At 37.5% G+C, this 15,877-nt stretch overlaps 1 protein-coding gene across 1 annotated transcript; it reads right to left on the minus strand.

The window, feature by feature from the left end:
* Window positions 1-4,290: 4,290 nt before the first annotated feature.
* On the minus strand, window positions 4,291-15,852 carry LOC145469424 (inhibitor of growth protein 1-like). The gene is made up of 11 exons (XM_081453135.1): window positions 15,589-15,852; window positions 15,453-15,507; window positions 11,022-11,093; window positions 10,465-10,622; window positions 8,698-8,797; window positions 7,822-7,863; window positions 7,390-7,513; window positions 6,467-6,548; window positions 5,552-5,590; window positions 5,190-5,251; window positions 4,291-4,521 (listed from the first exon to the last, which is right to left on the minus strand). Exons 1-11 carry the CDS (start codon window positions 15,850-15,852, stop codon window positions 4,467-4,469), a joined length of 1,053 nt encoding a protein of 350 aa, XP_081309261.1. The 3' UTR covers window positions 4,291-4,466.
* Window positions 15,853-15,877: the final 25 nt, after the last annotated feature.

The following is a 15,877-nucleotide window of genomic DNA, read 5'->3' on the forward strand; positions in this document are numbered from 1 at the left end:
TTTCAAGTGAAAAGACAAATTCAGACCGTACTCGAGTGTTGTTTACAAATTTACTGCATCTTGTACATAGTTACCCACTGGTTTTGGTAATCATTCCTGTAAGCACCTTTAACATGACATGACTCTAGCGTGACGCAGGTCCAGCAATATGGCGTGACACTAACGTTACCAAGTACCTAAAGTTTGATTCATTCAGTATACCTTACCTTGTCTGTAGTTTGTCCTTGTTCTCTGTAGTACGGGAAGTTTATTCCATCGTTACTGTAGTGCAGTTTGTACTTGGTTACCCACTGGTTTGGATACCTATTCCTTCCTTGAGTTGCTACTCGTGTTACAATGTGCTTGCTACGATCAACTTGAAGCCATTGATTGACATCATTTTGTGAAAGGAAGCCAAACGTTAACGTCGTATTTGTAGAATGTCAAGAAGCCCTCGGCATGGTGACCGGTGGGATCTTCGTCAGACAAATAAGTCCCTCTTCACAATGGAATAACGGGCATGCCGCCGTATAAGGAAGGCTGCATTTTAAGGCCACTGGACACAAAGCAGGAGCTTGGTGTGCTGGACGAAATAGCAAAAGCACTGGCTAAACTGGTCCGCGACGGAACTGAGGAGAATTTTTATTGATTCCTTTAGTGGTTCGAATTTTGTAATACGGACTACGCTGTTTTCTCGTGTCTTAATGTAATATATCAAACACGAGAGACGGTGTTTCATAGGGATATCCAAACACCGAGAAGAGAGTTGAAAATACGACGTGCAGCGGAGTATTTTTGCCGAAATTCGAGGTATTTGGATAACCAATGAGACACTGTTTCGAGTGTTTGATATATCTTCTCAAATGAAACAAAAACACGGAGAGGTAAAATCGTTAACATCTATGCTAATTAAGGCCGGGTGTACAAATCTCCTTCACAGTTGCGATTTTCTTTGTTTTAACTTGATGAATTATTAATGAGTTTGAGATGCGATCCTTGAACAGCACGCGGATCAGTAGAATCGCGAGAACTGGATGCCAGCGCAAACGGAGACTTGGTAGGGTAGGGAGTGGAGACCGCTAAAATTTTTTTGCACAATACAATTATACAGTTATTGTTTAAGAAGACGAATTTTTACTTTCATGTTTGGAGGACAATTTCCCAAAGTCCGATTTTCAAATATTTATTTTATCTTGTCAGGAAGGATTGAATATTTTGACGTCTTTGTCAAATAGTGATTTCCTAATTTTTGTTTTTATATCGGAGTGTGTCGAAGGACCACTTAACTGACTAACGATAAACAACTCAATAAGCTTACGGTGATCCAACAATTTTGTCGAAATAACCCCTTTCCCGACACAAATGTCGGTACCATAATGTTCGGCTTTGAAACTGCTGCTCCGTCTCAAACAATCCAATACTGTTTCTTAAGAATGACTTACTAGTGCTGAACTCTTCAAGTTGTAAAAAAAAGCAGCCTTAAAATCAGATGTTTACTGTGTTATTTAATAATTAAACTTACCATAGTTTTTCAATGCCTCAGGCGACACAAGCCACTGAAGCTCCAAAAAAAGTAGCGAGAAAATCTTCCATTTGTAAGACATCACCTACAGGAAAGAGTATTATTAAAAATGAAATGAAAGTACATTTTCTTCTTCTTGGAAGGAACTGGCGGCCATTTTAGGAGGGACTAACTCGGACATCTTGGCGCCAAACTTGTAGCAGCTGCTTGTGGCGCCGCTGTCAACAAATTGCCGCCAAAACTCTACAACAAGGCCGAAGGCTCAGGAATAAGCTGCGATAGAAAGTTATACTTACATGAACATGAATGGAAAATAAGGGTTGCTTTACAACTTCTTATATGATGAAGAAAAAAATTGAGTTTCCCTGTAAAGGAAATGAATTTTACAGACGCCCGACGATTATTAAACAAACAACAACAAAATAACAAAGTTATGAACTAGCACCTTTGAACAATATTCAACTAATGATGGAGAAATCAATTTCGTTAACAAGTTCTACACTCGAACAAGAAAATAACACTTTGAATGACTTAACTTTGCCTGGTTTACATAACTAACAATTATCATTAATAGAAATTAGCACCTAAAAGGTCCCCTGTAAAGACATATATCAACGATTATAATGGTCAAACTAATTAATTTCAGGGTCAGCATTAATGGCATTAATTGGTGAAGACTGTCTTCGATAACAAAGTTCGAAAACACTAAATTAAGCCGATAGTTATTTGACATCGTATTGCGAGTTGTTTTGAAGCAGTTTAATAAAGTTCCTGGCCCTAAAAGCATTTTATCCAACTTTTCAACCTTGCCGGACAAATTGTTTCTTCGCAATTTGTCACAACTAGGGTTTCAAAGTTTGTTTCAACGAAATATGCGCCTGTTTGGCAAGGCGACGTGAAAAAGGAACAAAATCAGAATACATTATTTGCAAAAATTTCCGACGATATTAATTTGGGACAAAAGAAAGTGTCCGAAAATAAAACCGCCCAAAATTTTTAAGCGTCCGGAATATTTGCAATACAGTATTTCATCACAGTGTCCGAAATTTTTGTCCGAAATTTGTCTGCAATGAGATGAAAAGTTAAACGTCTGAAAAAACAAAAACGTCCGAAATTTTAACGTTCGAAATGTTTTGCAAGCAATGTACACAAACATGGCAACTCAGTACCTCGATCTTGAAGAAACAAGCAATGAAAATACGACTGGCGACGTAATCCTCTTGACCACAGCACCCAAAGGAAAATTAGATGCTTACGTTAATTATTAACTTGTTAGAACAAAATAACTGTAAACAGTATTTTGGGAAGAATTGCTAATTAGTATTGTAAATAATACAACATCTAACATCCGTAAATACGGTATACGTAGTTAATTTGTTAATCTATAGCTGTCAAAAGCAATTGTAACTTAAACTACTTACGTTAAATGGCAATTTAGTATTTGGATTCAAGAGCCATCCGTTTAGTATGCCCCTAGGGGAGCGGGGTAGGGAATTAGTTCTTTTGAATTCTTTTCAGCCGTACTGAAAAAAATGGAAGCAAAAGAAAAATCCCTCACGATAGAACATTTTTGAAGCTAACCGCTATCCACACCACTCACACCCATTGCAGTATTTCTACTTCCAGTTGCGTTGTATTGGTTATATGAGCAGAAAGCCTGTCCCTCTTAGCCGGCGGGGCCTGGCGTGAGGAAATGGTGACTCTGAAGACATATGACCTAAAAGCCAGACTGCTCTTGAACAAAGATTTTCACTCACTCTCCCTTCCCACAATTGATGGTATTTAACATAATTCTGAGATTTCATGTTCATACTTAAAGACCTCATTCGATTTACTCGTTTATTGGTGAGCCGAAAAAATCAGTTTGGATCAAAATCTCGCAAGAACTTTTGTAGTGTATGCTGGCCACCCATGGCTCACAGAGGGAAACGGAGCATGCCGACACTGTAGCATCCACATTGTTGAGGATGTTTTAAGCGGCAGTAGTTATTTTTGATCATAAAGGCAAAAGACCATAAAGATAAAAACTATAATACGTTATGTTGTGTCAGGTTGCATGAAATAATGAAAGCAAATGAGATTTAGCACAGGACTACAGACGTTTTTTTTTAATCGACTACATCTTCAATTTCCACTTACGCAATGTACAAGTAGTTTACATTTACTAATGTGGTCATCTAATTAAACCTCTACATAAATGTCACCACTGTGTAAATTTCGTTACACCACATGAACTCTTACGTTACCAAAAACATGTTACATCTGAGCAAATCTGCTGCGTACTTTGACAGTACTTATATCATCAACACCGTAGCATTTCAAAGAGTCGCCGAAACAGAAGAAATCTGGGGCGAGTCTCATCTCGCAGTCACTTGTGAGACTGTTGTTACTGGAAACAAGAAGACTTCTCATCCAGTGAAGTTCACATAAGCGGTTGCAGGAATTCTTCGCCCAAGATTTCTCCTACATGACCTCAAATACCAGTTTTCATACCAATGCCTTTTTGTTCTCGAAAAATATTTACCTGTTCTTGCGTTTACGAAACTAACTGTTCCAAAGACACAGGCAAAACCGAGCCCGCAGTTTACCTCTCGAGGTTGCTAGGCAACTTACGGCATGCTCTCGAATGCTAGAACTACTCTTTCATTGGATAATACGAAACGGAAACTGTACGAGTGAATCCACCTAGGCTTGCCAAAATGCCGTTGTTCCCACGACTTGATTTGACCGTACCAGTTGAGTGACCTCAAAGCTAATCTTGAGACTATAGACGAACCAGTTTTGGAGCATTTGGACAATTTATTCATAGTTCTACGATAAAAACGTTACAATGAAAAACATTTCATATTTCGTATCGCTGCACTTTAACAACTTTAGAGTCCTTGATATTACATTTTCCTTCGTGGCGCGACAAGAGATTCAAATTCTACACTATTCACAGAAACCAACAAGACCAAGGAGGAGATTATCTAAGACAGCTCCGCTCTCTCTTTCGTTCGTTTGTACACTTGGGGCAGTACCTGAGGAGAAAATGAAGCAGTCAGTGCTGTAAATATTTGTGATAAAACTAGCGTTCTATCACGAATGCCGTTCTCTTATTATTAGCTAGGATACTATCTATTCTGTTGTAGATAGTGAGTAGCGTAGCAGTGTGCGGTTGTGAACAAAATGACGGCCGCCTCTTCGCATTTTTGAAGTTAGTGTGAAGAGCATTTAGAAAAAGTTCTGAACGACTAGTAGATTTATACTAAAGATCTCTCGATTTCTATGGTGTGATAGTTGACTATCACGCGACAGAAATCTCGATCTCATAATCTTATCGTTAATTCACAGGGTCTTCACATTTTTCTGCTGACTACAGAACAAAATTAATATTAACAATATGGCTGCAATGCCTAGTGGAGCGTTTTTATTCCAGCCATATTGGTGTTCTTTAACAGTAGGAAGTTTAAAATAATCAAAAAACGTATTTTTCGAAGAAGGAGAACAATATGGGCGCCGTGACGTCATCTGAAAACGCTCTGTAGAGAGACTTGGCTTCAAGTTTGAGGAGAGGGAGAGGATTTGGCAGTGCAAGTATCTCTTACTGTCTGTAGGCATAAAGCCCATGGCCTTATGTAGCCAAGAGAATGAAGAGGCCTGAACGAGGTCTGCAGGCACAGTTTCTTCGCTTTAATGTTCAACTTACCATTTGCCTTTGGGTTTTGTTGTGAGTCCCACACACTGAAAGTGGAACCACTCTATTGGGCACTGTCAAATGAACATTAATAAATAGACATTATTAAACAACAAAAACAACAACAAATTGGGGGCACAACATAAAGGAATTATAAATGTGAAAATAAGTAAATATGTAGAAATTGAACAAATATTATTTTTGGAAATGAAGATATTTTGGAGATGAAAACACAAAAAAATCTATCATGGAACACCAATAGTTTATATTGCACAAAGGTAGAGAAACACCAAAGAGATAAGAAATGGAAAAGCGATGAAAGGAGAGTAAGAGGGCGAGACATGCAGCAACATGCATGGAAAATGATAGCAAACCTCTTCATTGTCACATCCAATCATCTCTCCAAATGAGACCTGGAACAGAAGCAAAAACCTTGATCACACAAAATTATTGCAGCTAAATTTTCATGTGGTAAAATGTGGTTTAAATATGAAGAGCTGCTTGACCACAAAGACGTTGATAATGATGATGATGATGATACTGTTTACCAATCCGTATGCTGTCCTCATGACCAGTCATCCACATGAATTGGATCATGCATAATATAACATATGTTTGGCATCAACTTCACAATTTTGCTTCGAGTTCAGTCATGAGAAAACCACTCTTGATTCAAATCAATGACTGAAGGTTTTAAACACCACATTACTTGCAAAACAATTTGGACGTGTAAATTTTCTGACACTTTTTATGTCATTTCAGACAACAATTTTGGACACTAAAAAAGTTAACGTTAAAAAGCAACGACGTTTCGACCGCTCGACGGTCATTTTCAAGTTGAAAAGTAAAAGTTTTAGTCAGTGCCTCATTAGCATTCTTATAATCGAGTGTATATATTTCGGCGCATGCAAAACTTTTACTTTTCGACTTGAAAATGACCGTCGAGCGGTCGAAACGTCGTTGCTTTTTAACGTTAACTTTTTTAGTGAAATCCGTTTCTAAATATTTGTTGATTCGAATTTTGGACACTTTGCTGAAACACAGTAAAGTAAATTCACACCTACAAAACACGAATTAGACTAAAGCAACATCTGTGAAAATGATAGTTTCACTGCACCCTCAAGGTTTTACAAATACACCGATGAGAAAAAAAAAAACAAATTTTATCGAGCCGTTACGTATCTCAAGCAGTTCGCTCCATGAAGCCTGGCATAAAGGAAAATAACACTTTTTTTGTCTGAAATTAAAAACGTCTGAAACTTTTTGCACGCAATAAATTTATGTCGCACCTGATTACACAAACAGTATGTTGGCTCATTAGGATCAATTGGAAATTCAGGCGTGGGTGAATCTTGGTTCTTGGATTTGCCCCTGAGAAAACAAAATAAAACAATCTTTACTTTAAGTTATTTGAAATAAATGAAATATTTGATTGAATATGGAGACCTGATGGTTAATGGATTGCAGAAAATTTGCCGTATTAACGGGGTGGTAGTATTAATGGAGTGGGGTCGAATTCCATGACTGGTCTACACTGACTGATGTCTTTACGGGTATATCACAATTGCACTTCTAAACAACTTGTCTTCAATAAACATCTGGAATGCAGATATGGTTTAAAGAAAATTGAAAACTTCAATCAGTACACACAATATCAACAATTAAAAGATGAATATAACTGGTTTGAGTGGCCTTATAAACAGGGTAAAATTATAAAGGACAATACAGGTTGGGACTTCAGAATGTGGCCATATAGCAAGATGACTGTATTGACGAGGTCACCGTAAGGCGGATTTCCACTGTATTGAACTCAGGCTTCTTGACCTCATCTTACAAAAGAAACTGACTACACTGGTTTATGCATTACACATCACATGCATGGAAATAAGGTGGTTTTAATGCTATTTTCCACCCAGGGGAATAGACAGCACCCAGGGGGAGAGGAAAAATTCTTTGCTGCTCATAATCATGAAGCATGGATCAAAAAAAAAAATCCTTGCACTTTGCACTCATGGTCGCAATCTGCACTCTTCTATTGCACTTGGCACTTTTCCCATCCATCTGTTCTGCCACTCACTCTCACTTTGTGCTGGTGGTCGTGATCCATGTTGGTGTTCTGCTCTGCAAACCCACCTGTTCTGCAGGCTATGGTATTCGAAACCAAATGGCTTGCATAATGTGTATCTTTTATGAGTTCTCTGTTCATACTCACTTTCTATTGGTCTTTGCTTTTTTCTTGCCAGGTTTGCCAACTTCAGATCCTCCAGCTCCACTTGATCCACCCCTACCCTCTGAGTCACGCTCATGTTTGTCGTGGTTACGTTGCCTTCGATTTCCTAACAACAAGAATGCATAAAGAGATGTTTTGAATTGAGTGTCGAAAGTAATCAGGCAATTACTTTGGTTTTAGTTTTGATTCTGCTATGTCTTGAGATTGGCTGAGTAGTCTAATTGGTAAGTAATTGGTTTGGTTTTGGTTCTACGACACTTAATTGAAAACTGCTCTAGATACTAATTACAAACCAAACATTTGTATTAGCTGCTCTTTTTGCAAGAAAGTCCCTGCCCCCGGCTTATACACACAAAAAATACATTCTTGTCAGACAAATTAATATCTTATTATAAACAATCTTGAGCCTCTTACGCTTTTTCTCAGGAGGTTTTGTGTGGTGTTCTTCCAAAATGACTACAACAGAGAAGAGAAAACAAAATTTTGTGAGTGAGAGTATAAAGCTAGGACTAACATGAGTGAGCTGACTTCACCTAGTTATAAGAATAACAAGACTGAATTAAACATCACAGCCAGGTTAAAGAACTTCCAATGTTGCAGTTTGGTCTGGTTTCAAGGAATGCAGTTATCAGTAAATGTACACACATGTTAAACAATGCTATAAAATACCAGAAAATGTAGTTGATTATACCATCTCCAGTAGTGAAAAAAACCTACATGTAATTCTGGGAGCTGTCCAAGAAAGAGCTATTTTGTTGCAAGGGGCAGTGAATGGTTTCTTGGAAATCATGGCTCTGGCTTTTTTTCTCTGATCCTGAAATCTCGGAAGTCTTTCTGATGAGGTACTAAGTATTGTTTTTCTTGTTTCATATACAAGCCTAAGATCATTAGTCTCAGACTTGGATTTTCAAACAAAGGTTTCTACATTGCAGAGGGTCTCAGATTTTACCATTTCATTTTGCCATCCCTACTGCAAGAGCAATCAGAGTTCATTCACCCTGACTACATATACTACTGTATGTCTATAGGTCCTTGTTTCTTCCCCTTGCCTCAGGATCCCTCTAGATATATTTTTCCTGCTTGCTTTCTTTTGTATGAAACTATGTGCTTTTCGACTACAGTTGGTGCAAGTAATCCTAACAATAATTATTAATCATTAATAATATTATTCATAAATAATAATATTATTCATTTAATATTAATAATATTTATCATTAATAATAATTAATTCTTAATCATGATTAAATTTTATTAATCTGCTGCTAGCTACTGTAGAACTTCAGCTGATACCTGGTTGTGCCTCAGACTTCAACAGTGGAGGTAGATCTTCATTCCTACATGTATCCAGGTTTTCCACATCTACTTCAATTTGTCGACTACGGGTGTCAACCTACCAAACAAACAATCTTTTACACACTACTTTTTAATCAAGTAATATAATACATATATCTTGCAGATTGATAGAATAGAGTGTGTTCATGTGATGTCATCAAATTCTCCAATCCAAAACTAAAGAGCCCCTAAAGGTTTCATCTGCATCAGGCATAAGAGGTACTAAATTTATATCTGTTTACAACATTCCAGCTCAATAGCGTCCTTCATTTGGAAACCAGAGCATTTTGAATTTCGCAGTTATGGCAGTGCATAACATGAAGCTAAGATCGTGTTTGTCGAAAAATATACAATTATCTCGTGATTTTTAACCATTTTAGGAGTTAAAATAAAAGGGAAAGTGCTCGTGTAAATGTTTTTTGGTTTGGTTCAGATAATCAGTTGTCTAGATATCCAAAGTAAGTTCCAGATGTTTACACTATTTTCCTGCCGCAATATTGGAGGACCAAAGAGGTCCTCCAACATTGCGGCTCCATACTAGGCTCTATAATTTTGCAGGGAACATTTCAATGAATATCTCAACTTTGGGACAACGCACACACCAAGAAAACTTGGAGAACTGTCTTCTTTATTTATTGTCTATAATATTACAATTTCTTGACTCTATCCACTGAATGGTTTTTGATTTTATTTTTTATTGCATGACAATGTACAGACTCTATTGTTAGGGGACTGAAAGCTTCATGGCTAAAGTGCTGGAACCAGGAGTGAGACAATGAACAACAAAAGTGTTGAGACACTTTGCAGTGAAACTCCATTTTTAAGTGTCTTGGAAACATTCCCACCCCCTTCCCATGAAACAATGTTGATTTTCCTATTTCATGAGACTGCACAGACCACAGTACCTACACAACATTGAATTGGGGGCCCGGGGATATCAGAGATATTAATGCTAGATGCAAATGAAATAGAATAAGAGATTAAATATCAAAAAGCATCATATTCTAAAAGTGTCTCAACTACTTTTGTTGTCCAATGAAAGCTTGCTATTTGAGCATAACCAATTTGAGCAAGTACCTCTCTCAAACCATCTAGCTAATTTTTTCCTTTGATCATGCAGCAATTACAGAAAAGACACAAACTATGAGTAGACACTCATTGGCGAATATATTTACAAACTATCAACTGCCTGACATTCTATACACATTGATATTTTTAAGTGGACACAGGATGGGGAATAAATGTTTTGACATGGTAAGAGGTACATGACTGTACAACTTTACATATACATGTACAAACACAAAGAAATAGGGAAGGTAGAGGTAAGGAAAGAAGGAAAGTAGTAAATTTAAAAGTGTTCTCATAATGAATTTTCCAGGAGAGAGCATTCTCGTCCCCAGGGGCCACACTCCTTTAGGTCAGCATCAAGAATCGCAACCTTTTGGCTGGTCCCGCACCAGAAATTGGACTTCCCGTCAAATCTGAGAAATCTGATTGGCTGAAAATACGAAACGAATACTCTGCGCATTCTCAAAAAAATCTGGTCTGGCCATAGGTTGTTATTCTTGGTGCTGATCAAAAGACGCATGGCCTCTGGGGATGAGAATGAGGGGGGAGTGAAGAAAAGAAGCAACATTGCTCATAACTTTATCCTCATCATCGTCATTATCCTTGAGGAGACTTGGGATGATCTAAAGACTCCACCCTGTAGCAGTTAATACTCACCAAATCAATCATATTTCCAACCAGCTGTAGCTTTTCATCTCCATATTCCTGACTCTTCACCAGCCGTCTCTGTATCTGAATCAAGCATTTTCTCCTGGCAGTTGGTTCTTTCTCTTTCAAATAATTGTTGATGAGTCGTTCTATTTCTTTTAACCTCTCTGTAACAGTGAATCATAATACACACAAACTGCATTAGAAATCTATAAAATGTTTCCCTATCCATTGAAAGAAAGAAGGAAAGGAATGTACTGAAGGAAAGAGGGTGGGAGGGACGGATAGAGGAAAAAGCAAAAGAGGGAAAGGAGAGTCATTTTCCCTGGTAGTAAAATATCATCATGAAACAACTTCACGCCACACGGTGTTTTGGCAAGGCTGTGGTCTAAAAAAAATTACAAGGAGCCCAAAGGTTCCTAACCATGAAATCCTGGTGCCCAGTGCTTAAAGCTTATATATTAAAAAGGCATGTTTTTCCAGTCCCTTAAGGCAAAAGTTAGCAGCCTGTGGCTCCCGGGTGCTTCTAGAGCACAGCCCAGCGTCTTGTAAGTTTCACATCATACCTTGATAATGAAGATCCAGCTCTCTCATCTGAGAAATGTTCCTTTGCATATCATCAGGAAGAGATTCTACACCTAGTTAACACACAAACAACATTTGTCGTGTTACTGGAAATAATAGTTATAATAATATTAAACGTATCTATAGAATGACTTTCCATGAAATGATCAAGTGCACTTTACATTGTAAAAGACTGTGAAAGATATAAATTTACAATGGTTGCTAAAAAATACAAAACATGTTGAAGATGATTTCCTGTCCATACTGTGCACTCTTGAGAGTTTGTTTACGTTTTTTGCTTTGTTTCATGTAAGACACCACAAAATGTAAACATTTTGCAACTAATTACACGAAGTGCTTAGATCATCCAAAGTTCATGTCAACCGCTATTATGGACGCAAAGTGTTATGATTCGTTCTTTCTCATATCACCTGATGAAACAATTTCTCAGCTGTAAAAATCAATTACGGTAAGCTGTTGGAAAATGAATTTGAGAGGCCTCAAAGATAAGGTATGTGGTTTGTAACGAATAACATCAATTCGCATTCCACTGAGTGAGACTTATAGTGTCTATAAACGTTAGGGTACTGAGACTGCGCAGAACACACTGGAAATCATCTTTAAAAAAGATAAATATTCAATAAAAATTTAATAAAAAAGGTAATATGATATTAATAAAAAGCTAACCTAAAATAAGAAGACTGAGGGATACAAAGCTCTCATATACATGTATTATACCAGCCAACTTTTTAACCGCGCGGCCATGGGCCGAGCGCGGTTCATGTTCTACCCTTGGTTTATTTTTTTAAATTTTTTTTTTTTGTCGGAGACCAGACGCAGATCTCCACTCGGCCAACTTTGAATTATGCAATCTGTAATGTTTACTCGCCAAACCTTGTTTCTTCAGGGTCAACAGAAATCTCAGATTACAAAATCACGCTGAACCTACACATTGCAAAAAAATCTCTTCAAAACCCTGACATCGAAGCGATATATCACTTTAGCGTTAATAGCTACCACACATCGGCAGAAGGTAAATCTATTCCTTAACAATCCAGCTTTATTGTGCTAAAATTTCAGCGAAATCAAACAAAACCAGAATTAATTACAATTTTTTTTTTGACCTCACTCCCCAGACTTGACCTAACAAAGGGAGCAATGGTCGCCCATAGCAACCAAAAAACACGAACATAACAAAGCCGACGTTTCGGCCAAAAAACTCCAGAATTATCGTCTGAGAGCTTAAACTTGAATGGGAACATCTCTTTCGAACTTTTTTTCAACTCATTTAGATGAAAGAATGGCCTCGGAGGGCTACAAAAATGACAAAGAGAAAAAACAGAACAAGACAGCAGAACAAACCGATAATATTTCACTGCGTGGCTTTCGGCATGAAAACGAAAATACAGCTTACTTCTGGATAAATTCAGCCTTAGAAGCCACCAACTGGTCCCATATTACTTTCTGTATCCTTACAAATGTCCTGACTTCCATCTCCGAAAGATTTGGCCCCAATTTTGAGCAAATAAACATTTTGCCGACAGCGACCACCATTACGGTGACTTGCATACTAAATTAGCTAACTTGACAAAATTCTCCCAAGGGGGAGGATGTGACGAAAAGAGCTGAAAAATGGCCTGTAATTGGCTAATAATGAGATCATCCCACTGTCCAAATTTGGTGACAATCGAAAGTAACGCCAATTTTCTGTCACGTTTTCAATCTGTAGCCACTGGAGTGACCAAAATCGATACATCGGTCGGGATAGAGTTTCATTATTAAATTACATGACTTGTGTGACTACTTTGCTAGCCCTTTACTCGTGGAAAACACCAATCAAATTTAATCATGTCTTTAAAGAAAGAAAGCTGTTGTTAATAGTGTTATTATCGTGTGGTTCATATCGTTCATGACCATACATATCCCGAAGAAAGTTCTAGATTAGGACCATTACGTCATCGGAGATTTGTCAACGGCTACCACTGATGGTGCAATAATACAGTTTGTGTTGATCAAGTGATGTGATGTCTACAGTAAGAAAAGAATCATCAATGACTGCTTTGAAATGTGCACTACATTCTGACGGTAGTGCTAAGCAAACAGCTAAATTTTAAAAGCGCGATTATAAGATCTACATGTAAAAGTTCTTCTTGTTCTGAATAGCAGGCATGAGATTTTTATCTTAGGAGGGGTTGGATTTTCGAAGAAAAGTTGGAGATATTGGAGATTTTGTCAAACAGGTCAAGGCATCAACTTCGATATTAAAGTAGTCATATTTGGTACTGTGATGTACATGTAATCTTGATTGTCACCTTTCTCATGGACAAGAGCTACATTACATTGTGTTCTTGCAACAGGATGAAAATAAACTGCATGTAATCACATCAATAATTATGGCATCTATGTTCTCACACAGAGAAAACTAAAGATTTTCCTTAGCTGTTATCCTAAGTCATGCAATCCCCTGTTTGCACTTTAATTCGCGAGTGATCAAAATCTAATTTCTTATCACAATATCAATACATTATAAACTTGACAGGTAATGAGAATAAAGAAAATCATCAACTGAAAGATTTTGTCTTCAAGGGTTGATGTTCCACCAAATTCTCATAACTGACATTAAAAGAACTGTATGGCTAGCAGTAAAAAGAATTTACATTTTAAATTTGAGGCCGAAATGATTAGAAATCTATCTGAGATAATTATTAATACTGCATTAGGTCTATTATCTCTGATTTGTTGCTAAATACATAACATGTACAGACAACCATCCCTTAATGGTCACCTCTATAAGGCACAGTACAGCCGTGATGGTGTAGGTCTTAGAGAAAGTTGACCATGCATGCACATTGTACGTACTTGGTCATGATTTTTTTTACCACAACTAACAGCTAATTTGAGACACTGTGCCATCAATATGCAAATGTTTTAGTTAGAATATTTCGCCTCTTTCCATTTGCGACTGGGATTAAGATGAGAGTGCAACTTGAGACATCTGTTTACTAATGCTTTTGTCACTCCCTTTTTAAACAACGTTGAGTCTGAGATCAGGAAATGTAAAGTAAGAACATGCTACGGCTCACACTTGGGTATTAAAGAGCTTTATTTTGTAACAGAGAGAAAAACAGGAAAATTTACGAATAGGTCAACATTTATTCAAATCCAACCTGTATCTGACATTTTTACAAGTATCACCTGATTGTCATGTGCAAATGGGTTTCAGAGTAATTTACTACAATACCATTTGGTTTTTAAATTTGAGAATAATACATAATTTTTCAGGCTTCAAAATATCAAATATGTTTGTCCTCTGGCCCCAAAATAGATGTTCATCTATAATAAGGAGCATATTAAATAATGCCTTGATCAATAAGGTGTAATTTAAACAATCAACAGATTTGTACGCCAAAAACAGCACTCCCCCTAAGGTTTAACATGAAGTTAGGAAGAATCCACATTTGATGATGTGTATTAGACTACAAAATATCTGAAAACAAGTACTAAAAGTTGTTTGGTACATATACAATGTGATAAAAAAAAATCATACATTGTGTTAAGGGTGGGGTGTAGTCTGCTCTCAGCAAGCAGACCTTATCCCTTGAACCTTTAAGTGCCAAAATTTCAAACAGGATTTGAAATCCCGGATTAAAGCTTAGCTGAGAAAACAGATTGAGAAAATATTGGACACATCATGTGCCATAAGGCACACTTGAGAGAGAACAGTTTGTTCAAGTTTCAGGATTTGAAGCCACACGTAAGGATATTATGGTAAACATAAGCTTGATACTGTGATAAGATAGCAAGGGTGTGGAACGCGAAGTCACGTTCATTACACGGCACGCTGCACAACACTTGGCACACCCGTTGTCTATTTACGTCACGTTTTGTAACAAAACACTTCGTGCGTGATCGTGACCATAAATAGCTACAGTATGTACAAAGTATCTCTCAGTTTGCTTCAGTTCTCCTCGTGTAGATTCTAATAAGACACTTGAATACGGATAAACATCCACAGAGGCGTTCGACTTAAGTTTTTGACAGCAAGGTACTGTAGCTTGCAAATTTAGCTTGAGGAGTGAAAACACTCAACGCACATGCAATTTCAGATTTTCAAAACGTCGGAGGTGGAGCTGACAATTTAAGAGCTACTCGATAAGGATTTCAAGGCATATAAACCGGATGCGAATAAAATTACATCGAGTTGAAGCTTATAACGATTTAAGTTTATTTAGATCAATGACTGGGGAGATGTTCAAGCTGGTTTAAGCCTGTACATGTTTCACGGAAGTTAAAACGTTTCAACAAACGCAGCTATACTAGTAACCGGTACGATCTATTTGAAAAGTGCGGTGTTTCCTGTGCGGACAAATATGATTATTTATCCACTTGATAGATAAGTTCATAGGTTTCCTAATAAAACATTTCCTACTCACAGTCCAAATAGTTCTCCACGTAAGTCGCCGTGGCTGAGATCGAGGACTCGCTCGACTGCAAAGAAAGGAGCACAAAATTCAGTTTAAATTGCTCAATACGTGCTTCTATTCACATCTGTTCCTACGAAAAACTTACCGTCATTATCACTGCCAAAAAAACCCAAGAAAAGATAGAAAAAAATAGAGAAATTTCTCTCCGACAACGATATCTTCGAGAGCGACGCGGTAAAAACAGTTTAGAGCTTTGCAGCCAGGCTTTTGAAATTTTACTTCCGGGGAAAAGTTGCTGTTTTGCAATTCGTCGATTTTCAAGAGCCGGAAGTAAAGTAACAGGAAGTATTGCTCTTTGGACCGCCCTCGTATAAAAAAAACAATAACCTTTCAGGTAAAAAAGTGACATATCGAACAAAGTAGTGGGTTCTGTC

This window comes from Orbicella franksi, chromosome 15 (genome assembly GCF_964199315.1).
Source record: "Orbicella franksi chromosome 15, jaOrbFran1.1, whole genome shotgun sequence".
NCBI classification, from domain to species: Eukaryota; Metazoa; Cnidaria; class Anthozoa; order Scleractinia; family Merulinidae; genus Orbicella; species Orbicella franksi.

What these genes read in the sequence shown, in the direction of transcription:
- LOC145469424 (XM_081453135.1), bottom strand. Translation starts at nt 15,852, where the DNA reads ATGTCACTTTTTTACCTGAAAGGTTATTGTTTTTTTTATACGAGGGCG. An exon ending in AAAACCTCCTGAGAAAAAGC is followed by an intron (nt 7,514 to 7,821) that starts GTAAGAGGCTCA and finishes TCTTGTTGTTAG; the next exon opens with GAAATCGAAGGCAACGTAAC. An exon ending in TTGGATGTGACAATGAAGAG is followed by an intron (nt 5,252 to 5,551) that starts GTTTGCTATCAT and finishes TTCATTTGACAG; the next exon opens with TGCCCAATAGAGTGGTTCCA.